The 24,232-nt window shown below is 46.5% G+C and overlaps 1 protein-coding gene across 1 annotated transcript in view; it reads right to left on the reverse strand.

Annotated features, from left to right (window-relative positions):
• The window catches only part of KCNK13 (potassium two pore domain channel subfamily K member 13), a 90,842-nt gene extending 68,645 nt beyond the window's left edge, over positions 1–22,197 (reverse strand). The window contains exons 1-2 of the mRNA XM_066276087.1: positions 21,845–22,197; positions 20,399–21,438 (exon numbers count right to left, since the gene is read on the reverse strand). Of these exons, the coding sequence (XP_066132184.1) occupies positions 20,399–20,738 (340 nt within the window). The 5' untranslated portion in view covers positions 20,739–21,438; positions 21,845–22,197. The remainder of the gene's footprint in view (positions 1–20,398; positions 21,439–21,844) is intronic.
• Between the last annotated feature and the right edge of the window lie 2,035 nt (positions 22,198–24,232).

The following is a 24,232-nucleotide window of genomic DNA, read 5'->3' on the forward strand; positions in this document are numbered from 1 at the left end:
GGAATCGAACCCGGGTCCTCCGCACGCTAGGCCGACGCCTGTGAGATATTTTAACAGGTGATACGTCTCCATTCCCATGGACTCCTGGGAGGTTGGAATCATAGATAGTACACTATCACACAAGTGCTGAGAATCTGTTAGCCAGGTCATCTTTGTCTTCTTGTGTCATCTCAAGTCTGCTAAAGACCACTGCAACCAAAACAAGAGGTCATGGTCCTTTAGCCGGTAACTCTTCCCACAACAAGGACCCCAAAGGAAGACATGGCAAAGGAGGGGGTGGTGTCAGCTTTGAAGGAAGGCTCCGTACTTCCACCAGCTGGGTAGCTTTGGATGGACGGTCTCTGGGCCTCAAGATCCTGGTCTGTAACCTGAGAACACTAATGGAACCGCTCCTCATGGTGTTGTAATAAGAACTAAACATATTTAGAGATGTGTGATTTTTTAAAAAAAAAATTTTTCCTTTGATTTGACAGAGAGAGAGAGAGAGAGAGAGGAAGGGAGAGACAGAGAAGAAGAGAAAGACAGAAAGAAAGAGAAAGAAGCATCAACTCATTCCACTTAATTGTTCTGTTTTTAGTTGCACACTCATTGACTGCTTTTTATACATGCCCTGACCAAGGATTGAACCCGTGACCTCGGTGAACCAGGACAATGCTTTATCCACTAAGCTACCTGGCCAGGGCCAGTATGTGTGCTGTTTAAGCCATGGGAAGCACTCAATAAATTTCATAAATTTTATTGTAGACAAGAGTAAAAAAAAAAAAAAAAATCACATATAAACTCCAAATCCGACAACTTGAGTATAATTAAATAAACTACTCTATATTAATATGAAGACAGAAAATTTTCAAGAAAGTGTATAAAGAATGTAAAAGGAAAGAAAAAACCAAAAATAGTATATATTATGAATTTCAACACCTATGTGAAGAGATAAGAATGAGAAGAGTTAAGAGACTTTAACTGCCCCTAGTTCCTTTTAGAAATTAGTGGGTACACAGTGAAATGGCTAATAGGCTAGGCTCTTCCCCATCAAGAGTCCTGCACAAACAGGTAACTGGGTGAACCGAGAAAATCAAGATGCTGCTATAATCAAGAAATAATATACAAACTTCTTGTCCTCTTGCTCCCAAAAGGACAGAAGTCTGGAGCTCACAGATAATCAGAGCTCTGCTTAGGGGACTCAAACTCTAGTTAAGCTGTCATCAGACCTGTCTGGCCAAGACATTGTTGTTTTACAATTAAAATCTGAATGGCTGTGGTGGGGCAGCTCTCTCCAGGGACAGGTCCCATGCTCCCTAACATCCCACACCCCAGTTTACACTCATTTTCATCACAGTCTGACCCCTGGGTTCAACGACCCACAAGGTTTCCCTTCTAGGGAGGGGTGTTCAATAGAAGGGATGCCAGGGGTTGATCAGATCATGGCAACAGTGAAATCTGGACACTTACTGAGGCCTCTACAGTTGGCTCTTCTGTCAAAGAAAGATGGCGGTGGGTGTGTTAAAGGAGCAGCATTTCAGAAACGTGGTATCTCGTCTGACAACTCAGACAGACTGCACAGAAGGCTGGAGGGTAACAGGGTGGGGGACAGTGTAGTGATTGGGACGCCTCCTGTCCTCAGCAGGACATGTGCTTCTGGGTTCGAACACCATCAAGTCCTCCTCTACCGGCTAAGAGTGTACAGAGTCACCAATGCCTTGCTGACCACACTCTTCCCCTGCTCCTCTCTGCCTTCTGGGGGAAAGGATTGTTGCCTGCTGGGTCAGCTCTCAGGGCGGCCCTGTGGTGCGGGGATGCCAGTCATAGGCTGAACGAGAGAAAGCTAAAAGAAGCTGGAGAGGGTAAGGCAATCATAATAACAGAGAACAGAGAGATGGGTGGGGGCAAGGAGGAACAGAAAGACAGGGCTGTGAGGATTTGGGGGAGGCTTTAGGGCAGCGATTTTTAAACCTTTTTCATGTTATGGCACACGTAAGCTAATTACTAAAATTCTGTTTCAGTAAACTGATTACTAAAGCCATGATGGCGAACCTTTTTATAAAAACCGCCCACTTTTGCAGTGCTAGTCAACCTGGTCCCTCCTGCTCACTAGCGCACATTCTAGCTTTCATGGTGGGCATAGCGGAGCAACCAAACAGTGCAGTGATTGGCCCACCATGAAAGCTGGAATGCCCAATAGTGGGCAGGAGGGACCAGGTTGACCAGCACTGCAAAAGTGGGAGGTTTTTATAAAAAAGGTTCGTCATCACGGTACTAAAGCATATTTTTTCTGATCTAACAACAAAAAGGAGTAAGTTTGAGTCATTCACACTGGATGGCTATTGTTGTGTTGGCTGTTGTCATTTTTCTTTTTCATTTGACAATCTAAGGAAAAAGAGGTCAGTGAGCCTTCACTAAATACCATATTTCCTCATGTATAAGACGCACCATTTTTGGAAAAATTTGGGGTCTAAGAACTGGGTACGTCTTATACAGTGGTTGTAGATTTTTCTACTTGCACTTCCTGCCTTTTCACGCTTGTTGAGTTGTATAAATTTTATGATGAATAAAACCTGAGTTCAATAACTTTATGTAATACATTTTTTTTTCAAATTTTGGGCCCTGAGGAGGGCAAGATGGTGATGGAGTAGGCAGACGTACCAACTTCCACCTGCCCAAACCAAAATGGATTACAACCTAATTTTAAGAACCATCATCTGGGAAAACCAACTTTGGACTAAACTAAGAGGACTCTTTAACCAAGAATCACCAAAGAAGCCAGTAGGAAAAGCGGAAACACGGAGAGGGCTGCCCAGCTCCCGGTAGCGAACGGTAGCCCAGAGGGACTCACATGGTGGGAATTGAGTTAGTGGAGAGGGGAGGGTCCTGGGCCCCAGGAACAAAGCCCCAGCCTGAAGCCCCAGAGCTTATAAGAGAAGTACGGACAGTATTTAGCTACGAAACAAGCCAGATACTGCTTGTGAGAAAGAGACAGATTTCTCAGATCCAGGATTCTATTTAAAGGGACTGCACAGAAAACCTCTTTCACAACCAGTCACCCAGGGTTCTGGGGGACGGGGAGAGAAGAGAGGACCAGAGTAGCAATAAGAGAGTGTAATCTAGGAGGCACAGGGAGAAACACTTTGAGGGACAGCCACCCTAACCCCTGGACCGAGTCACTCCCCAAATCTAAAGTGAATATTTCCCCTGGAACCAGCAATACCAGCAAAGGGAAGCAGGACACCAGCCAAACAAGCTTTCCCACGGCACTCAGAGCAGAGTTGCTTAGAAGGAGGGAGCCTTCAGGAATACAGTATTGAGTGCTAAGGTCTGAGCTGCATCGCCCCCACCCACACTGCTGAGTGTTCTTGGAGGGTGGGCAGCAGCAGGATGCAGAAGTGCAGCCCCGCTGGCAGGGGTGAAGCCAACCAGCCACGACTGAGGCCTGGCATAAGCTCAGTTTCACCTGGCGAGGTGGAGGCTGAGGACGGCCATAGGGGCAGAAGGGGTGCACGAAAGTGGTCCCAACCTGCGGCTGTGGGCTGGATGAGCAAAAGAAGTACCGCCTGCAGTCCTCCCCTCAGGGACAAGGCGAAAGCCGGGGAACTGCAGAGACCTGTGGCTGAGCATGGGTGTGCAGCCCTGCCTGCAGAGCTGGAGCTTGCGGCCCAGCACATGAGCATAGCCCCGCCAGCGGGAGCAGGGCAAAAGCCGGGGAACAGGTGGAGACCTGTGGCTGAGCATAGATGCGCAGCCCTGCCTGCGGTGCCTAGGTTTGCGGCCCTGGCACGGTGCATGGGTGCAGCCCCACCCATGGGGGCTTGTAGTTCGGCATGTGAATACAGCCCCACCCATGGAGGAGAGGCAGAAACTGCAGCAACAGCCACAACCACAGCTGACAACACCCATACCCCAATGCCCGAGGGAGCGGCAGAGGGGGTGGCGGGATGCAGACAGACCACACCTAGGAAACAGAGAGCTCACAACCATTGGACTCCTGTGGCCACACCCTTCTTATACACAGACAAAATGGGAAGGCAGAGAAATGCAACCCAAATGAATCAAGAGAAATCCCCAGAAAAGGACTTGAATGAGTTGGATATAACCACATTACCAGATGCAGAGTTTAAAATAATGATTGTTAGGATGCTCAAAGATCTTAGAACAACAATGGATGGACATAACGAGCACATAAATAAAGAGATAGCAAGTATAAAAAAGGACATTGAAATAATAAAAAAGAATCAGTCAGAAATGACAAATACAATATCAGAAATGAAAACCGCAATGGAAGGAATTAAAAGGAGAATGGACGAAGCTGAGGATCAAATTAGTGAGTTAGAGAACAAGATAAACAAAGACATGGAAGCAGAGCAGCAAAAAGAAAAGAGACTCAAAAGTCTGAGGAAACTCTAAGAGAGCTCTGTGACAACATGAAGAGAAATAACATTTGCATCATAGGGGTTCCTGAAGAAGAAGAGATCTTGTTTAATAAAATCATAGCTGAAAACTTCCCTAAACTGATACAGAAAAAAGTCACACAGGTTCAAGAAGCACAGAGAATACCATTAAAGAGAAAACCAAAGAAATCTACACCAACACACATCATAATTAAAATACCAAAGCTAAGAGATAAAGAATACTAAAAGCTGTAAGGGAAAAGCAGTCTATCACCTACAGAGGAGCCCCTATAAGGATGACATCTGACTTCTCAACAAAAATACTTGAGGCCCTGGCCGGTTGGCTCAGTGGTAGAGCATCGGCCTGGCATGCAGGAGTCCCGGGTTCGATTCCCGGCCAGGGCACACAGGAGAAGCGCCCATCTGCTTCTCCACCCCTCCCCCTCTCCTTCCTCTCTGTCTCTCTCTTCCCCTCCCACAGCCAAGGCTCCATTGGAGCAAAGATGGCCCGGGCGCTGGGGATGGCTCCTTGGCCTCTGCCCCAAGCACTAGAGTGGCTCTGGTCGCAACAGAGCAACGCCCCGGAGGGGTAGAGCATTGCCCCCTGGTAGGTAGAGCGTTGCCCCCTGGTGGGCGTGCCGGGTGGATCCCGGTCGGGCGCATGCGGGAGTCTGTCTGACTGTCTCTCCCCGTTTCCAGCTTCAGAAAAATACAAACAAACAAACAAACAAACAAAAAACAACACTTGAGGCCAGAAGGGAATGGCAAGAAATATTCAAAGTAATACAGAACAAAAGCCTACAACCAAGACTTCTTTATCCAGCAAGGCTATCGTTTAAAATTGAAGGAGAAATAAAAAACTTCCCAGACAAAAAAACCCTCAAGGAATTCATTACAACCAAACCAATGCTGCAAGAAATGTTAAGGGGCCTGTTGTAAACAGAACAAATGGGAAAAGAATATAGTAAAAGAGGATTGTAGCTTTAAAGAATAAAATGGCAATAAGCAACTAAATACCAATAATAACCTTAAATGTACATGGATTAAATGATCCAATCAAAAGACATAGGGTAGCTGTGTGGATAAGAAAAACAGGACCCATACATATGCTGTCTACAAGAGACACACCTCAAAACAAAAGATGCACATAGATTGAAAGTAAAAGGTTGGAAAAAAATATTTCATGCAAATGGAAATTAAAAAAAGCTGGGGTAGCAATACTTATATCTGACAAAATAGACTTTAAAACAAAGGCTATAGTAAGAGATAAAGAAGGTCACTACATAATGATAAAGGGAACAATCCAACAGGAATATATAACTGTTATAAATATCTATGCACCTAATATAGGAGCACCTAATATATAAAGCAGACTGATGGATATAAAGGGCGAGATCAACAGCAATACTATAAGAAAGTAGGGGATTTCAATACTCCAGTAACATCACTAGATAGATCCTCAAGAAAGAAAATTAACAAAGAAACAGCACTTAAAGGACACACTAGATCAACTCAATTTAATAGATATCTTTAGAACCTTTCACCCTAAAGCAGCAGAATATACATTCTTTTCAAGTGCTCATGGTGCATTCTCTAGGATAGACCACGTTAAGGCACAAAAGGGGTCTCAACAAATTTAAGAAGATTAAAATTATATCAAGCCCTGGCTGGTTGGCTCAGTGGTAGAGCGTTGGCCTGGCGTGCAGAAGTCCCGGGTTCGATTCCCGGCCAGGGCACACAGGAGAAGCGCCCATCTGCTTCTCCACCCCTCCCCTTCTCTTTCCTCTCTGTCTCTCTCTTCCCCTCCCGCAGCCGAGGCTCCATTGGAGCAAAGATGGCCCGGGCACTGGGGATGGCTCCTTGGCCTCTACCCCAGGCGCTAGAGTGGCTCTGGTTGTAACAGAGCAACGCCCTGGAGGGGCAGGACATAGCCCCCTGGTGGGCAGAGTGGCAGAGTGTCACCCCCTGGTGGGCGTGCCAGGTGGATCCCAGTTGGGCGCATGCAGGAGTCTGTCTGACTGTCTCTCCCTGTTTCCAGCTTCAGAAAAATACAAAAAAAAAAAATTATATCAAGCACTTTCTCTGATCACAATGGCATGAAACTAGAAATCAACCACAACAGAAAAACTCAAAAATACTCAAACACTTGGAAACTAAACAGCATGTTATTAAATAAAAAATGGGTTAACAATGAGATCTAAGAAGAAATAGCCTGACCTGTGGTGGCGCAGTGGATAAAGCGTCAACCTGGAAATGCTGAGGTCGCCGGTTCAAAACCCTGGGCTTACCTGGTCAAGGCACATATGGGAGTTGATGCTTCCAGCTCCTCCCCCTTCTCTCTCTCTGTCTCTGTCTCTCTCTCCTCTCTAAAAATGAATAAAAAAAAAAAAAAAAAAAAGAAGAAATAAAAAAATTCCTAGAAACGAATGATAAAGAGCATACAAGAACTCAAAACTTATGGGACATAGCAAAAGCAGTACTGAGAGGGAAGTTCATAGCATTACAGGCATACCTAAAAAGCTAGAAAAAGCTGAAATAAAAAACTTAACCCTGCATCTAAAAGAACTAAAAAAAGAACAGCAAGTAAATCTCAGAGGTAGTAGAAGGAAGGAAATAATAAAGATCAAAGTAGAAATAAATGACATAGAGGCTAAAAAAATACAGAGGATCAATGAAACCAAGACCTGGTTCTTTGAAAAGGTAAACAAGATTGATGAACCTTTAATCAGACTCACCAAGAAAAAAGGAGAGAGGACTCAAATAAATAAAATTAGAAATGAGAGTGGAGAAATAACAATTGACACAACAGAAATACCGAGGATTGTAAGAAAATACTATGAAGATCTGTATGCCAAAAAATTAGAAAACCTAGGTGAAATGGACAAATTCCTTGAAACATAATCTTTCAAAAATCAATCTGTAAGAATCAGAAAACCTAAACAGACCAATTACAACAAATGAGATTGAAACAGTTATCAAAAAACTCCCAACAAACAAAAGCCCTGGGCCAGATGGCTTCACAGGTGAATTCTACCAAATATTCAAAGAAGAACCAACTCCTATCCTTTTCAAGCTATTTCAAAGAATTCAAGAGGGAGGAAGACTTCCAAGTTTCTTTTATGAGGCGAGCATAATTATAATTCCAAAACGAGGCAAAGACAACACAAAGAAAGAAAATTATAGGCCAATATCCCTGATGAATTTAGATGCTAAAATCCTCAACAAAATATTAGCAAACTGGATCCAGCAATACATGAAAAAAATCATACATCATGATCAAGTGGGATTTATTCTGAGGAGGCAAGGCTGGTACAAATCAATCAATGTGATTCATCACATAAGCTAAAAGAAGGAGAAAAACCATATGATAATTTCAATAAATGTAGAAAAAGCATTTGATAAAATACAGCACCATTTATGATCAAAACTCTCAGCAAAGTGGGAATACAGGGAACATATCTCAACATGATAAAGGCCATCTATGAGAAACCCACAGTCAACATCATACTCAATGGGCAAAAATTAAAAGCAATTCCCTTAAGATCAGGAACAAGGCAGGGGTGCCCCCTTTCACCACTCTTATTCAACATAGTTCTGGAAGTCCTAGCCACAGCAATCAGACAAGAAGAAGAAATAAAAGGCATCCAAATTGGAAAAGAAGAAGTAAAGTAAAACTATCATTATTTGCAGATGATATGATACTGTATACAGAAAACTCTAAAGTCTCAATCAAAAAACTACTGAACCTGGTAAATGAATTCAGCAAGATGGCAGGATATGAAATTAATACTCAGAAATCAGAGGCATTTTTATACACCAAGAATAAACTGTCAGAAGGAGAAATTAAGGAAACAATCCCCTTCACTATTGTTAACAAAAATAATAATAAAGTACCTAGGAGTAAATTTAACCAAGGAGATTAAAGACTTGTACTGGGAAAATATAAAACATTGATAAAAGAAATCAAGGAAGATACAAACAAGTGGAAGCATATACTGTGTTCATGGATAGGAAGAATAAACATCATTAAAATGTCTATATTACCCCACCCTGGCTGGTTCGCTCAGTGGTAGAGCACTGGCCTGGCGTGCAGGAGTCCCGGGTTCGATTCCCAGCCAGGGCACACAGGAGAAGAGCCCATCTGCTTCTCCACCCTTCCCTCTCTCCTTCCTCTCTGTCTCTCTCTTCCCCTCCCGCAGCCAAGGCTCCACTGGAGCAAAGTTTCCCCGGGTGCTGAGGATGGCTCTCTGGCCTCTGCCTCAGGCGCTAGAATGGCTCTGATTGTGGCAGAGCGACGCCCCAGGATGGGCAGAGCATCGCCCCCTGGTAGGCATGCCAGGTGGATCCCGGTCGGGCGCATGCGGGAGTCTGTCTGACTGCCTCCCCGTTTCCAGCCTTGGAAAAATAAAAAAAAAAAAAATGTCTATATTACCCAAAGCAATTTATAAATTCAATGCAATAACAATTAAAACACCAATGACGGACTTCAAAGATATAGAACACATATTCCAAAAATTGATACGGAACCAAAAAAGAACACAAATAGCCTCAGCAGTCTTGAAAAATTAGAATTAAGTGGGAGGTATCACACTTCCTGATATCAAGTTATACTACAAGGCCATTGTACTCAATACAGCTTGGTACTGGCTTAAGAACAGGCATATAGATCAATGGAACAGAACAGAGAACCCAGAAATAAACCCACACCTTTATGGACAATTGATATTTTACAAAGGAGGAAAGAGCACACAATGGAGTAAAGACAGCCTCTTTAACAAATGGTGTTGGGAAAATTGGACAGCTACCTACAAAAAAATGAAATTAGACCACCAACTTACACCAATCACAAAAATAAATTCAAAATGGATAAAAGACTTAAATATAAGTCATGAAACCATAAGCAGCTTAGAAGAAAACATAGGCAGTAAGCTCTCTGGCATCTCTCGCAGCAATATATTTGCTGATTTATCTCCACAGGCAAGAGTAATAAAAGACAGGATAAACAAATGGGACTATATCAAATTAAAAAGCTTCTGCACAGCTAAAGACAATAAGAACAGAATAAAAAGACAAACTACACAATGGGAGAAAATATTCGACAATATGTCTGATAAGGGGTTAATAACCAAAATTCATAAAGAACTTGTAAAACTCAACAACAGGAAGATAAACAATCCAATCAAAAAATGGACAAAAGAAATGAATAGACACTTCTCCAAAGAGGACATACAGATGGCCAATAGGCACATGAAAAAATGTTCAACATCACTAATCATTGGAGAAATGCAAATTAAAACCACAATGAGATACTTCCTCACACCAGTCAGAATGGCGTACATTAACAAAACAACACATATTAAGTGCTGGCGAGGATGTGGAGAAAAGGGAACCTTCCTGCACTGCTGGTGGGAATGCAGACTGGTGCAGCCACTGTGGAAAACAGTATGGAGATTCCTCAAAAAAATTAAAAATGGAACTGCCTTTTGACCCAGCCATCCCACTTTTAGGAATATATCCCAAGAATACCTTATCACTCATTCAAAAGGAGAAATGCACCCCCATGTTTATGGCAGCATTGTTCACAATAGCAAAGATCTGGAAACAGCCCAAGTGTCCATCAGTGGACGAGTGGATTAAGAAGCAGTGGTACAATGGGCAAAAATTAAAAGCAATCCCCTTAAGATCAGGAACAAGGCAGGGGTGCCCCCTTTCACCACTCTTATTCAACATAGTTCTGGAAATGGTCTACCGGAAAGTTCTGTCCATTTCTATCACAACAAGTTTTGACACATAAGCACATGTTTATTTGACGCATGTGTGCCTCTCTATTTTTATCACTTAATGTATACATGCTGATGTAGCAAATTAACTAAAACAAAGTTGATTCATGTTAGTCTTATGTGTGAAGCCATAGTGTACCCATGGCTACTGATAGTTCATTTACGCCACTGTATTGTATACGAATTTCAACAAGGAAGAAATGCTACAGAAGCATGTAGAAATTTATTGAAAGTGTTTGGTGAAGGTACAGTTTCTGATAGGACATGCAGATGATGGTTGGAAAAATTTGAAACAGGTGATTTCAACCTTTCTGATAAGCCACGTTCTGGGCGACCATCTTTGATCAATGACGATGTTGTTAAGACCATGTTGGAGCAAGATCCTTTTCTGACTACATCAGAGATCGCAGAAAGGCTTAATTCAGCTCAGCAAACCATTTTGGACCATATTTGGAAGATAGGATTGCTGTGGAAATATATTATTTAATAAAGTTTATTGACGTTAAGAAAAATTTGTATTTTGTTTTATTCCAAAAACGGACAGAACTTTCTGGTAGACCTTATATACACAATGGAATACTATGGGGCCATGAAAAAGAAGAAAATCTTACCTTTTGCAACAACATGGATGGACCTGGAAACTATTTTGTTAAGTGAAATAAGCCAGGCAGAGAAAGAAAAATATTATATGACCTCACTCATTTGAGGAATCCAATGAACAATGTGAACTGAGGAACGGAATTGAGACGGAGGGATCAAAGGGACCAGAGGAAAAGAGGACAGAAGGAAAGGGGATGATAGGATGGGATAAACCTGAAGGGAAGGGGGGAGGGCACTATGAGGAGGGTGGTCAGGGAGATGATGAGAGGAATACGGGGGAGGGGGGATGCATTTGGAGCAACATTAGAATCTATGTAAACAGAATAAATTAAAATCAATTTAAAAAAGCTTCAGGCCCCCAAATTAAGGTGTGTCTTATACATGGGAGCGTCTTATACATAGGGAAATGTGGTAGTCATGCATGTTTTAAAAATTCTTGCAGGACACTGGTTGAAAATTGCTGGCTTAGGGATAAAAGGCTCCAGAACTCCTTTGAAATATGAGAGGAGAGGAGAGGAGAGGAGAGGAGAGGAGAGGAGAGGAGAGGAGAGGAGAGGAGAGGAGAGGAGAGGAGAGGAGAGGAGAGGAGAGGAGAGGAGAGGAGAGGAGAGGGAACTTCCCTCTGTGTTATAAATTAGACTCTCTAAGATTTTTTAGAGATACACAAGCAAAAATTGAATTTATCTTTTCATTATATTGGGCTAATGTACCATGTTTCTTTAAAGAGAAGAGTGTTTTTCCACCACTGGTTAGTGGGCTGGCCCATCAGAAATTTAGTGCAGGTGTGCAAAAGAGTTAACCACCTGATGTTGTGTGAAGATTACAGACCAATGATCTTAGTCGGATTCGCTTATGCTCAGAGTGATTTCTGCATTAGTGGTCCCCGAAATAATTCTCCTATGTTCACCAGTCCCCAAGAATAAAAAGGTTGAAAACCACTGGACTAGAATATTACCCTTAGACAGGATCCCCAAAAGCACAAAATTTGGGTTACATTCCTACCAAACCCATGTCTCCTTCATAGAGAAAGATATCGAGGGAGGAGAGAATAGGAGGATGGTGTTTAGGATAAAAAGCAGGACATCAACATGCTTTCTAATAGAAACAAGAATTTTTCATGAAAGCAGCTGAGATTAAAGGTGTGTGAATGGGAACGCTGGGCAGTGGATAGAGAGAGCTATGTCCTGCAGCTGATCTCTAATTTGCAAATACTGAAATTTTCCAAGGAAAAAGCAAATAACTGAACAAATCCAGGGTTCCCAGAATGGAGAGTCTGAGCTTCCTCATGACATTTTAGAAGATAGGTCCCCAAAAGAGATGGCCCCGTCACCCTACCTAAGTGAATGCAAATTCCTCTCCCCTCTCCCCACGACCATGCTCTGCTCCTTCGCACTAATCTTAAAAACGCCCTCATGTTCACATGAAACAGGAAATTCAAGTGCTTTAAGAACTATTGCTACGGCTGAAAGTAACCGAACAAAAACAAGCATTCTTACATGATCTGGATGGGAAAATACTGTCTGAGCACAAAGACAAAGGGAGAAACCACAACAGCAAAAGACTGAAATATGAAACTGCACAGAAATTTAAAACATCTCTATATCTAAATAATAAACATGACAGAAAACAGTAGTGGACAAAAAGTATGACACACACATGATGCATGTCTAAAACCCTTAAAATCTAAAGCACATGTCTGCAGGGATTAACACAAGCTTCCCCTGCTCCTGACAAAGGTGGGAAGGATTAGAAGACAAACTCTAAGTATTTTTAATAAATATTTAAAATTAATCAACTTGAGAATTAATCAAAGAAAGTCTAAGGATCATGATTTATTTTGACCTAATTACGGCAATATGCTCATGGCAGCATGCTTAAAAGGGGAACAATCAGATACAAAGTATGATCTGTTTCAGTGATTTTAAGATGTACCTTTCTCCAATGTTCAAGTATTGCTTGCTTAAATCAGGATAATGTCACAATTGTTAACATGTCAGATTTTTTATTTTATGTTATTTGTTTTTATTCAGGGAGAGGAGGAGAGGCAGAGACAGACTCTGCATGTGCCTGGACTGGGATTAACCTGGCAAGCCCACTAGGGATGATTGAGTTTCTGCTCATCTGGGGTGTTGCTCTGTTGCTCAGCAACCAAGCTCTTCTTAGCACCTGAGGCAGAGACCATGGAGCCATCCTCAGTGCCTGGGGCCAACTCACTCTAATTGAGCTTTGGCTGCTATAGGGGAAGGAGAGAGAGAGAGAAAGAGAGAGAGAGAAGAGGGGAAGAGGTAGAGAAGCAGATGGGTGCTTCTCCTGTGTGCCCTGACCAGGAATTGAACCTGGGACTTCCACATGCCGGGCTGAAGCTCTACCACTGAGCCAACAGGCCAGGGCCTCAGAATTTAATTGGCAGCATTCTCTTCTTTCTGAACGGTACTAAAAATAATAACTCTTTTTAGCTTCAGTAAAAGCTTTATAGCCCTTTAGGTTCAATGCAATATGAGACACCCAACTCAATGATGGTTCTCATTGGATGGTGGTATTATGGGCGAGTTCTACTTTCTTTTTTATGTTTCCATTATTCCCAGTCTTCAAAAATAAATAAGTACCTCTTTTATCAATGGGGGGTAAAAAAAACAAAATCTGTTTCTAATCCAGACTTCGTTCCTTTACAGACATGTACTCCTAAGATATTTATGCTCTCTGTACCTCAGTTTTCTTATCCCCAAGATGGAATCAGTAACTTCTCCAACCACCTCACAAGATATTGTAGGCAAAAGCTGTGCAAAGTGCCTATTCGACGGGTGATTTAAATCTCGACACACACACAATATCCACCGAGTGACATCCATTAATGTATTAGTGAAACATCTTATTTTTTCTGAATGTCTGTTCATTATCATTAATGTCAGTTTATAGCTTTACACTGTAAAATGGAGTTTCCCCATATTTTATTGCTTGAACATGATGGAATCTGATTTCAAAACCTCTTTCCTCAGTCAGATTACCATGGAGGAAAATATTATAAAACAAACAGACTCTGAAAACAAAATCCAGTTCACACCACATTGCTTTGCAGTGACCAGGCCAAATCACATACCTGTCAACCCAGCTCCTGAACCCTATGAGAACCTTGTAGAATACTGCTACACATGTGCTAATCACCAGCTACACCCAGGGTCCAAATAGGGGGCACCAGCATAATTCTTTCTATTTAATTTAAATGAATAAAACTGTTGTTGAAAATCTGGTCTTCCGGCCCTGGCTGGTTGGCTTAGCAGTAGAGCATAGGCCCAGCATGTGGAAGTCCTGGGTTCGATTCCTGGCCAGGGCACACAGGAGAAGCGCCCATCTGCTTCTCCACCCCTCCCCCTCTCCTTCCTCTCTGTCTCTCTCTTCCCCTCCTGCAGCCCAGGCTCCATTGGAGCAAAGTTGGCCTGGGCGCTGAGGATGGCTCCATGGCCTCTGCCTCAGGCGCTAGAATGGCTCCAGCTGCAATGGAGCAATGCCCCAGAGGGGCAGAGCATCGCTCCCTGGTGGGCATGCTGGGTGGATCAGGTCGGGCACATGTGGGAGTCTGTCTGACTGCCTCCCTGCTTCTAACTTCGGAAAAATACAGAAAAAGAAAATCCAGTTGTCCACCTTGAGTGGTTCACCACAGAGGTGGGGCTCAGCACCTGTGAGCTCCCCAGATCCACACAAGCCAGGGTCACTTTCCCTGCCCGAGCCCAGTGCATCCCCGATAGCACTGCTCCGAGTAATGTGCTCACTTACTAAACGACAAGCCGGTGAGAGGTCCACTAAGGCCACCAATGAGCACATCTCTCCTACCCTGCATTCCAGCCTGGCCACTGGTGTGTCCATGCACTAAAGCACAGGGGCTCTGTCCTGGTCAGCAATATCACAACACAACAAACTCTACTGTGCCTGTGACTCATCTGGGTGTTTTATTAAAGCGCAGATGGATTCAGCTGGTTTGGGGTTAGCCTGAGACTCTGCATTTCTAACCAAGTCTGGGGTAATGCTGATATTGCTGAATCACGGACCATCCTTAGAGAGCAGGGAATCCTCAGAGGTGGGCTCAATTTCCAGCCTGATGCCAGCTCCTATCACATATGCCGCCAGTGTGCTCGCTGTCCTGCCTACATCAGAGCCATGTGGGGAAGTTTCTTCAAACGCACATGAACTCTATCAGGGGCTCCCCAAACACCTGCATTTTAACAAGGACCACACTTCCCTCAGGTGAGCTCTTATGGACACTAAAGCTTGGGAATCCCCGGTAGAAAATTCTCAATGTCCTTGTGGGACATGTCACCAGGAGCTGTACGCTTGCCCTGCGTGGCTCTGGGCTCTGGCCAGCAGAGGGGTTTTTACCGGATTGCACCTCGCCCCGAGGGATGCAGGAGCACACGGTTCTTTCATATGATATTTATGGCCCAGATGCCGCGGAGGTGACTCACCATGTTGTCTACTCCCCTCCATGACAATCCGTAGGAGAGACTTTTATTCAAGTCTGAAAAAGGTGGGTGTCTTCCAAGCAACCAGCCTGGATAAGGGGAGCCATTCAGTCAGTGGTTGTCATTGCTTCTTAATATTTTGACAACTGGGAAACTGAGAGCCAAATTTGGGGCTTACTTTTGGCAATTACGCAGGTCCTTTTGACATATATCTGTGTATTAACAATTTGTGGCTTAACTGTCCTATCCTGCTATTATATCTTTCTCATCTTAAATCCACAAATAATCCCTTTCCAATGCAGGGCATACTCATGTATGTGAGGCAGGCATCTGTGCTGTTCAGCACCATCGAGTCTCATCTACTTCTGGACCCAGAGGAGGAGCGTGGCTGCCTATGCCCTTGAAGTTGGGTGTGGCCGTGTGACTTGATTTGGCGCATAAAATGTGTGTGGCAAATGAAACGTGTGTCACTTCCAGGTGGTGGCCACTTACATGCCTGAGCTCCAGTCTTTAGCCCTTTCTTCCCCTTCCTGGGTGGTCCCGAAAGCACAGCTGGGAAGGAGGGCCACAGACACAAGGAGCCTGGAACACAGGGCCTCCCAGGAGACACCTGCCCCGGGAGTCAGCGCGCCCACCGCAGGCTTCATGCGTGCGACGTCAGCTCTTGCTGTGATAAACTACTGAGATTTTGGGGTAACTTAAAGCCTAACCTGACCCTGTCCATATGATGTACAAAAGACCTCAAATCTTTTACAGACACTGTATTATAAATACACAAGCAACCACAGAAACAAACTCCTAACAAAACAGTATTTGAGAGAAAATGTATTTACAGAAGGATCACTGACCAGCTGCTCTGTCAATCTGCTCCTCTGAGTAGCACTGCAAATTTACTCTTGCTTCAAGTCTGATCACCAGCCCCTTCTGAAATCAACATCCCTGAGTGTGTCTTCATATTCTGTTCCAACTTTTTAAACTGTGGTAAAATATACCTAATAATTTCTCATGCTCACCATTCCTAAGCATACAAGTCAATGGCATTAAATACATTCATGCTGTTGTACAACCACTATCACTCTGTACACCCAAAACTTATTTTGTCATCCCCAACAAAAATGCCATCCCCATTCAAGAAACCCTCCCTTGTTCCCCCAGCCCCGGGTAACTGCTACTCTACCTTCCGACTCTATGGAAGGGGCCTAACCCAGGCACCGCACATAAGTGGAATTACGTAATATTTGTCCTTCTGTGCCTGGCTCATTTCATGAAGTATGTTTTCAAGGTCTATCCTCCATGTTGCAGCATACATCAAAACTGCATTTCTTTTTGAATAATATTCCATCGCATGTATGTACATTTTCTTATCCATTCCTTCATCTGAGGATAAACACTTGGGTTGTTCCGGCCTTTAGGCTATTGTAAATATTGCTGCACGGGACAGGGCTGGACAGGTATCTGTTTGAGTCTCCGCTTTCAGCTCTTTTGAGTATATACCCTGGGACTGCCATGGCTAGGTCCTAGGGTAATTCTATGTTGAACCCTTTGAGAACCTGTCTGTTTCCACCCTTCTCTGACTTTTTCAATCAAAGGTCTCAATTAGACAAGTTACATGAAATCCTCAACTGTGTTTTCCAGGAAAATGTTTGTGGATATCACCCACTGTCCTGTGCAATGTTTTCTATATAAAATCCCAAGGGGGAACTTTTCTCTGACAACAAGAATTCCAGGGTGGGTCATGGAGATTGTATCCAAATTTGAAGCTCGACTCATCACAGTGGGCCCTTTGCCCACACCCCTCGGAATCCCCCGTTTCATTTCCAGTCACTCAAATGGCCAGCGCCTATATGTTTGCACTGGATGACCCCTTGGGCTGTACTTTCCTGCCCTTCAAGCAGCTTTTAGCCAATCACTGACTGGTGTGCGTGTATAAATACCCCAGGTCCCCTGCCTGGGACAACTCTGGGTCATGAGTTTTGCACTGTTTCCAAGTGCTCACTTGGGTTTAAGTCTAGGCGTGCCTCGTTTTATTGTGCTCCACAGGGGCTGCCGTTTTTACAAAGAGAAGGCAAGACGCTCCACCAAAGAAGAAGGGTATAACTCGCTTCCTTGCGACGCCCGCTATCTTGTGGTGGTCTGGAATTAAACCCGGGCCACCTGCGAGGCGAGGTCTGCCTGTGCCGTCTGCCCGCTGTGGTTCCTGCCTAACAGCATACCTCTACCGACTCACTTCCTCCTCCCTCCACCTGCCAATAAACTGCCTGAACTCAAATTCTCGGCTCGGGGTCTGCTCCTGCGGGAACCAAACTGAGGCCACGCTCCTCTCCAGCGACCTGCCACATCCTGCTTTCCACGTCCCTCGTCTCCTCTCCCCCGATCCGGAAGTTGTAGGATTTCTCGTTGTGTTACCTCAGAGCCTTTGCAGAGTAAAAGACAGTGGAACTAATTTTTAGAAGAAAAACGCCATTATGTAAGGTTATGATTAAAATGCAAAATGGGGATGGCTCATAGAATATAATCCCGATTTTAAAAACTACATACATGCACATATCATATATGTACGCACAGCTAAAACAAGCACAGGAGAAAGGCACCAGACTGTTCTCAACGGTTAACTTGGGGTGATGTCACTACAGATGGTTCAACTATTCTCTCTTTACACTTTTTTTTTTTTACAAAGAATAGGAAGCTTTAGTTTCCTCATCTATAAAATGGAGATAACCGTACTGACCCCATGGAGTTGTGTTGATTGAAATTAAGTGTGACTGTAATGCAAAAATTAGCTGCAGCATATACTGACACAATAATCACAATTTAAGCCTAATAAAGGGCAGCCCAACATGTACCCTAATAAAGGGCAGCACGTGTGTTATTTCAACAGCAATTAATGAGACAGTTTAAAAGGATATGTTAGAAATGTAAAAACAAGCTCATACTTCCCTAGGGCTTTGTACTGTTTAACAATACTCATTACATGAGCTCACTGTCCCTCATAAGAACCCTGCAAAAGGGGCCGGCTTAGGAGGACGGGGTGGGCAAGAAACAGGAGTAATATTTGCTGCACAGCTACAGTGTGCCACCCACCAGGGTGAGCATTTGGCAGGCATTAGATGAGAAGGATGGGGCTCAGAACCGTTGAGACGCCTGCCTGCTACAGAGGCAGGACCAACAGCTCCAACTCCAGGCTTCCCATCCCGATTTCCTCCTATTCCACCAGGCTGCGTCCTTACATCCGTGCCTCTTATGTGCGCCCCACCCAAGACACTCTCAGTTCCTATGGCACTGACGTTTACCACTCTGCTCCTTCCTACTTCGGTGTCCACGGGAAGACCGAGGGCTGGCTGTGCTGTATGTGTGGAGGAGGACTGCACACCCCCAATCTCCCATCAAAACCACCCCACATACCTCTTCGGCCTAAATAAAAACCCCGTTCGCTATGCAAACGGAGCAGATTCCCGGGGAGTCCCACGGCAGTACTATGCCAATCAGTTTGCTCACCCAAGTCCCCCCTACACAGAAGTTCTGGAACTATCTTCTGAGACACGGGAGGTGACACACAAGGAGGGACCTAGGGAAGTCTTCTAGAGAGAATCCTGCGACGAATGAGGGCTGGGGGAGAGAACTGTGGAGGGTGTTGCTCCTTCTCTACACACTCAGGGCTCACGTCTGGTCATCGTGGTGACTGCTGACAGTTTTTCTTGCCAGACACCCAGTTACTGTGGCGTCTTAATGGTCTGCTGATGGGCAGGGCCACCTGGGATGGGATGCGGTGGCAACGATGGTGGTGAGTGGGGGGTGAGCTAGGCAGTTTGTCACAAAGCACTTCTGATACAGCCTGTGCGTCCCTAATCACACAGTCCTCTCCTCTTGCCTCCTACTCAACAGCTAAAGCCCCGGGCTTCTCGACTAACCTTAGTAAATGCAAATGCTTCCTGACTCACCCAGCCTGAGGCTGATCACTATTATACTGTGTGCGCCTTCTCCTGGCACAATGTCTACCTGAGACAGCCCTGCGTGGGAGCTTTGGGGAAGTTTGCTTTGTCACCCTGCCTCGCTGACAAGCTCTCTTGCTAGCACAGGGGCTGTAGGTTGCAGAGCACGGCACCCTGTGACCTGTGTCACTGTGAGACTTTTTGCTGTTCCTGGAGCCTGGCAGCTGGGAGCCGCTCCCTTTCAGTGTAGCCTTTCAAAGCCCCTCCACTCTTCAGCTCTCTCTCTCTCTCTCTCTTTCTCTCTCCTTTTCAAAATTTCCAAAGCGTCTTCACCAATCCCCTTATCTCTCCATTATGTTTCAAGGGTGAACAATCTGTAGGGGTGTGGTGCAAAGACACCCCACTTTCTCCTTCTGCTGGGAATAAAGGCAGAACTGACCATAGCCACGCCACACTCTTGCTCAGAAACTTTCCATGGCTCCCAACTGCCTGTAGATAAAAGTTCTGGCTTCTTAGTCTAACAGTGAAGATCCACCTCCATTCCATTAGCCAGGAGACCTAGTCCACGGGGTCTGCCCCTGAATGCAATTCTCTCCTCCTCCAGAATGCAAACCCCAAATCATACCTAATACTACCGGGCTCAGCTCAAGGGTCACTCCCCCCCCCCCCCCCCCCCCCCCCCGCCCAATCTTCCAGGTGGAAACAGTTTCCATCCTTATTAGCATTTTTCCGTAATTCCAAGCTGGTTGGTATTCGATCTGATTTTCTCTGTAAGCTTGAAGTCAAGAACAGACTCTTTAAATTTGTGACACCCCCCCCTTCAGTGCTTTGTACATGGCATTAAATAAACGTGTATAGGTTCTTGTTCCAATGTGTAAGCTTTCTCCCTAAGGTTCTATGAACTCGAGCAATGTCTTCTTAATTGGACTGAAAATATCCCAGGGCGGAGCGTCTGCAGTCTAGCTCGCTGGGGACTTTGCTAAGTGCAGGTTCTGACTCCGGAGTCGCAGGAAGGGCTGAGACTCGCATGTATAACAAATTCCCAAGTCATGCTAATGCAGTTGGTCCATGGACCACATTTAGAGAAGCCAGGAAGCAATACCACCTGTGGATCAGCCGACAGCTCACACCTGCGCAGCCGGCTAAGTGGTGGAGAAACGCACGGCTGAGACACGCGATCCGCCCCTTCAAAGCGCCGCTCCAGGAAAATGCCCGCGGTCCTCCCGCCCCTGCACTGTCCCGTGCGGGTCACGTACCTATGGTGGACACCACGGTGCCCACGAAGTAGAAGGCGCCGGTGAAGTCCCAGCGCGGCCGGGTGTTGTCCACGCGGACGCCGGCCTCGGTGGCCTCCTCGTAGTGGCGGAGGAAGTCGCGCAGCTCCTCGCGGCTCAGGTTGTGGCGGCGGCTGAAGTTGGCCAGGCGCTCCTCCCAGCGCTGCTTGGCCTGGCGCTCGTGCGCCAGCTCCAGCGCCGAGAAGACGGCGGCGCCGCCCAGCAGGTAGAGCAGGATGAGCGCCGCCAGCAGCAGGAAGCGCGCGTTGTCCTCGTTCAGGTGGCCCGGGCCGCAGCTGCAGCCGCAACCCCGGCAGGCCATGGCCGGCACCCCGCTGTAGCCTCACGCCGGACGGCCGTGACCGCGGGCGGATTCTCGCCCAGGCCCCCGGGGAGGTCGGGGCTCGGTGGGGCGCTCAGCCGGCCCCCGGCCGCCCGACGGCCGGCTCACCCATGTCCGCCGGCCCCCGCGGCGACCGCTCCTGCTGAGCCAGCTCCCACGTCCGCCCTGGTTTCAGATCCGCTTTTTGGCCGTGGTTGAGTTCTCCTAAATGCTGAAGGTGCGAGTGACAGGGCGCACAGCCCGCTTCTGCTTGGCCCGGGGGTGCGGGCGCTGATTCCGCCGGCGCCCTGTGCGGCTCAGACTGGGGGGAGCGTGGCGCGTCTTCACGGCCAACGCCCGCGGAGCTGAATTTTCCCCGGAGCGAAGGTTGGGGGGATTCGGGGGTTGGAGGGTAAGCGAGACCCCGCGGCCTCCGTCTCCTTGACCATCGTTTCTCACGCCGACTGTTAGGGCGCCGGGTCTCTGGCGGCTGGCTTTGCAAGCGGATCCGCGGTGCTGCGTCCCCGTCCCGGCGCCGCGCGGACCCTCGAGGCCCTCAGTTCACCGGCCAGGCTGCGGGGGCTTAGAGGCTGGTTCAGGTCTCGAGCGCGCCCACCGGCGGAGGGACTGTGCAGAGTGGCGTTCACGGGTCTCGACCTCCCGCCCGACCCCCACGCTGCGTGGCATCGGTGCGGAGCGGCTGGAGGAGGAGACCAGGAAGGGAGACAGGAATGAGGGAGCGAAGGAAGTTCGGGGACTCTCCCCCAGGCAACCTCCCACTCCTGGCCCCGGACCAGACCGTCCTTGGCCTCGGAGTCCTGCGCGGGGGCGGCTCCCCGCCCGCCTACACCACCACGTACCGTCTCCTCCAGAGCGAAGTGCACGCCGTGAGCCAGTCCCCAATCCCTACAGGCTGCCAAGGACCGGAGCTGGTGGGACCTCGCGGCCAGGACTCCGAGACCCCAGGGAGTGCCAGCTCCTCTACCGGGACTTGGCAGTCTCAGTGCGCTCCCGAGATTTTGCGCGCACAGTGCTCTCCCCTACCCTGTGCAGACCGGCGGCAAAACCCCCCAGCAAACCCCCGGAGCCCCTTCCGGAGACCTCACCTTTCCGTGGGCACTGGCGCTGCGGCCCCCTCGAGTCTCGCCTCCTGAGGTGGGCTCCTCTGCTCCGCTCCGTCGGACGGTCCCCTCGCCCCGGCCCTGCCCTGCAGAGCGGCGTGGGGAGCAGAAGTGCACGCCGAGCTCTGCCTTGCTTGGCCTGCGCGCTCAGACGCTGCAACAGGTGGAGCTGCGCCTCTGCCAGCGCCCGCGCCTCCACCCCGTCCCCGCCTCCCGGCCGCGCGGGGCCGCACCCCCGCTAGGCTCCGCCCGCAGATGCCCGGTTTTCCGCGAGCCCTCAGGGGGCTGCGGCTCCCACCCCGCAGGCGCAGATCCTGAGAGTGGGTGCTGGAGAGGCCGGCCCAGTGCTTATCGGGCTGTGGGGTTTCCTCTCAGGCCAGAAGAGGGCACTCGTTCCTTTCAGATAACCCGCCCCCACCTGTGTACCCGGTCTCACACTGCCCCTCCGAATCATCAGTCCTTGAGGTGTGGGAGTGAATATACATTAAGGAATGGATACATGGGCATCTTCCAACTAAGCAAAATTTCCCTGCCCCTCTGAGAGTGGCTCGAGGCTCAAAGCCCAGCCACCCACCTCCACTTCCCAGGAGCAGATATAAACACAGCTCCAGGTTCCAATATTCTGCCATCAAAAGCCCTGATGCTGCGAGTACTACTCTCAGCTCCAGAATGCCCCCGCTTTTATGTAGCCTATTGGGGGCAGCGGCTTCAGGGGGCAGTGGGTATGGGGGCATGTGTATACACCCGGGGTGAGTCCTGCAATTACTGTCCCCGCCCAATTTTGTTATGAAAAACTTCAAAGTTGTAAGAAATTTACAGTGAACACCCATATACTTACCACCTCGATTCTACATTCTATTATACGAGCTTTATTACATACCTAGCCATCCCTCTTTGCAACCATCAGCCCATCTGGTTTAATGCATTCAAAGTAAGTTATAGACATCAGTGCATCCCCTCTCCCCCAGTACTTCTCCCTGCATAGCATTAGAGGTCAGTATTTGTTTACATATTTTTTTTTCTTTTGGGGTAGAATTTACATGCAATGAAATGTGAATCTTTAAGTGAACCATTAGAGGAATTCTGACAAATGTATACATCTTTGCCAATTAAACACCTACTGATCCAATCTATCAACCTGTTCTTTTTTCTACCACCAATTGGTTTTGCCTTTATAGAACTTAGTTTGGCCTGTTCTAGAGCTCCATATAAATGTAATCATATAGTTGTGCACATGTTTGTGTAGAGCAGGGGTAGTCAACCTTTTCATACCTACCGCCCACTTTTGTACCTCTGTTAGTAGTAAAATTTTCTAACCGCCCACCGGTTCCACAGTCATGGTGATTTATAAAGTAGGGAAGTCACTTTACTTTATAAAATTTATAAAGCAGAGTTACAGCAAGTTAAAGCATATAATAATAATTACTTACCAAGTACTTTATGTTGGATTTTTGCTGTTTGGCAGAATAAATCTTTATAAAACAACTTATTATAGTTAAATCTATCTTTTTATTTATACTTTGGTTGCTCCGCTACCGCCCACCATGAAAGCTGGAACACCCACTAGTGGGCGGTTGGGACCAGGTTGACTACCACTGGTGTAAAGCATTGTTTTAAATATCCGTGTTATGTCTTAGAATAATTTGATTTTTTTTTTGTATTTTTTTAAGTGAGAGGTGGGGAGCAGAGAGACAGAATCCTGCATGCGCGCCCCACCCCAAGCCCACTAGGGGTTGATGCTCTGTTGCAGCCGGAGCCATTTTAGCACCTGAGGCGAGGCCATGGAGCCATCCTCAGAGCCTGGGTCAACTTGCTCCAATGGAATGTTGGCTGCGGGAAAGAGACAGAAGGGAGAGAGGAAGGGTGGAGAAGCAGATAGTTGCTTCTCTTGTGTGCCCTGACCGGGAATCGAACTTGGGACATCCACATGACCGGCCGACGCTCTACCACTGAGCCAGTAAGCCAGGGCCTAATTAGAGCCTTTGTATACCTCGTTTTTTACTGTTTGAATATACTGTGGTTTTATTTATTTTTTCCTATTGATAGAAATCAGAGCTGTCAGAAAGGTTTGGCTATCGTAAATAAAACTTAGGAACATTCTTGTACAAGTATTTGTGGATATGCTTTCATCTCTTGGGTAAATACCTAGGAGTGGAATTACTGAGTCATAGGGCAGGTGTGTATTTATTTTTTAAGAAACTATGCAAATTTTTTCCAAAGTAGCTGTGACAACAATGTGTGATGGTTCCCGATGCTCTGCATCCCTGTGAACACCGACAGTGTCAGTCATTCTAATTTAAATCACACTGGTGGATGTGTAGTGATATCTCACTGTGTTTTAACCGGCATGTCTCTGATAACTCATGTGCTTGT

Source organism: Saccopteryx bilineata, chromosome 4 (assembly GCF_036850765.1).
Source record: "Saccopteryx bilineata isolate mSacBil1 chromosome 4, mSacBil1_pri_phased_curated, whole genome shotgun sequence".
NCBI lineage: Eukaryota > Metazoa > Chordata > Mammalia > Chiroptera > Emballonuridae > Saccopteryx > Saccopteryx bilineata.